At 49.8% G+C, this 1,589-nt stretch overlaps 1 protein-coding gene across 1 annotated transcript; it reads right to left on the bottom strand.

The window, feature by feature from the left end:
* Positions 1-54: 54 nt before the first annotated feature.
* LOC104528250 (UDP-glucuronosyltransferase 1-1-like) lies at positions 55-697 on the bottom strand (the record flags this gene model as incomplete). The annotated part of the gene is made up of 1 exon (XM_010172196.1): positions 55-697. A coding segment is annotated over exon 1 (643 nt), but the record flags the coding sequence as incomplete, so codon positions are not given.
* Between the last annotated feature and the right edge of the window lie 892 nt (positions 698-1,589).

Raw genomic sequence — 1,589 nt, 5'->3', positions numbered from 1 at the left:
ACTCTTTGATCAAAGGCTCGTAGGGTGAATAAAGGAAGCTGCAAGTCAGGGAACTGCTCAGGGTAGCTAAGAGATTGCCCACGCGCTGGAGGAACGCCATGCGGTCCGTGTAGTGAGTGAAGAACCTGGGAACGTAAGAAGGAGGGTTTGGACAGAGGGTGGCCTGGAACTCTGGGCTGCACGGCAGTCCCCGTACCAAGTACACCGAAGGGAGGGAGAGATGTTCGGCCACTATCTGTCCACATGGGAAAAAAGGATCCATAAAGACAACATCGAATTTGCTTTCTTCCAGGTCTCTGATCAGCTCCTTGTCAGACAGAAGACGTTTGCAGGAACCAAGGAACATAGTTGTAATATTTGCAATTCTTGATAATTTTTCCAAGAAAGATTGACGTGTAAAACTGTTGTGGCCCATCTTTTTAAATTCTGCTTCCATGTACTCCTTGGTGTAAGGGACGGAGTATTTTTTCATGGTATAATGCACTGAAGAATCTATCCGCAGATTCACCTCGGGCGCAATCACCACGATTTCATGTCCCCTCTGTCTGAGCCGCTCCACAACCGGGCGCATGCTGAGCCAGTGGCTGCCATCGACAGGGGCAACCAAAAGCTTTCCACCTTCAGCAAAGGTCCACGGGAGCAGGAGAAACACAACCCAAGAGGCAAGAGAATTAAATCCTGGATCTGGAGAAGCCATTGTCCTTGTGCTGGCAGCGCAGTGGTAAACGGGTGCGGGAGGATTGCGGGAGACGAGCAGTGAATCGCGCTGTGCTCTGCACTTTAATCTCCACTGAGGTAAGAAGTGGTTAATTTTTAATGGACCATGGGCAGGACCGAGGGTAATTGTTAACTGAGGGTAAAGCTGGGGTTTGTCTCTGTGCGCGGTGAGGTGAAGTGGAATGTCTGAATTAACCTTAGAGGATTCCAACGCTTGAGGGAGGAGTGTCAAGCGATTGGCCATGTGAAGGGCTGAGCAGAGTTATGCTGTAGGGAACCTGCTTTGGCAGAGGGGTTGGACTGGGTGATCTCCTGAGGTCCCTCCCAACCCCCACCATTCTGTGATGCTGTGATGGATGGGAGGAAACACCTGACCAAGCCATCGTTATCTGTCTTCTTAACACCTGGTTAATGATGAACCTCCTGCCTTGAGTCTGCTGAGACACAAATCTCGGAACAAAAGCCTGACCTTTGGGTTACTTTGTGCTCTCAGAATCTGAAGCAGAAGCAATGATGGGCAGAGATTTGATGTACAGTGGGTTGGTGAGGTTTATCTGCAGGTTTGTTTCTGTATCGTAGCAGTTATCGATGTGAGAGCCCTGAGTCTACAGCAGCGGATGTGGTGGGAGCTCAGCAGTAACTTCTGCTGTCGCAGCACCACCGCGCTCTGGAAAACAGAATAAACAACTGATACCTGCACTGTCCCCAGAGCCCCCTGGGGAGATTGAAACAAGACAGGGAGGGAGGGAGGGGTGGAAATTTACAATCCTGAAAACTTCTTGTTTTCTCATCATCCTCTTACACACACTCTTACGTTGCTTCTTACAGGAATTCAGAGGCAGCAGAGCTCCCTCACAGAATCACAGAATGTC

Source organism: Antrostomus carolinensis, unplaced genomic scaffold (assembly GCF_000700745.2).
Source record: "Antrostomus carolinensis isolate BGI_N321 unplaced genomic scaffold, ASM70074v2 scaffold49780, whole genome shotgun sequence".
Classification (NCBI taxonomy): domain Eukaryota; kingdom Metazoa; phylum Chordata; class Aves; order Caprimulgiformes; family Caprimulgidae; genus Antrostomus; species Antrostomus carolinensis.
The sequence above is the reverse complement of the archived record's forward strand: the minus strand, read 5'-3'. Positions and strand labels throughout refer to the sequence as shown.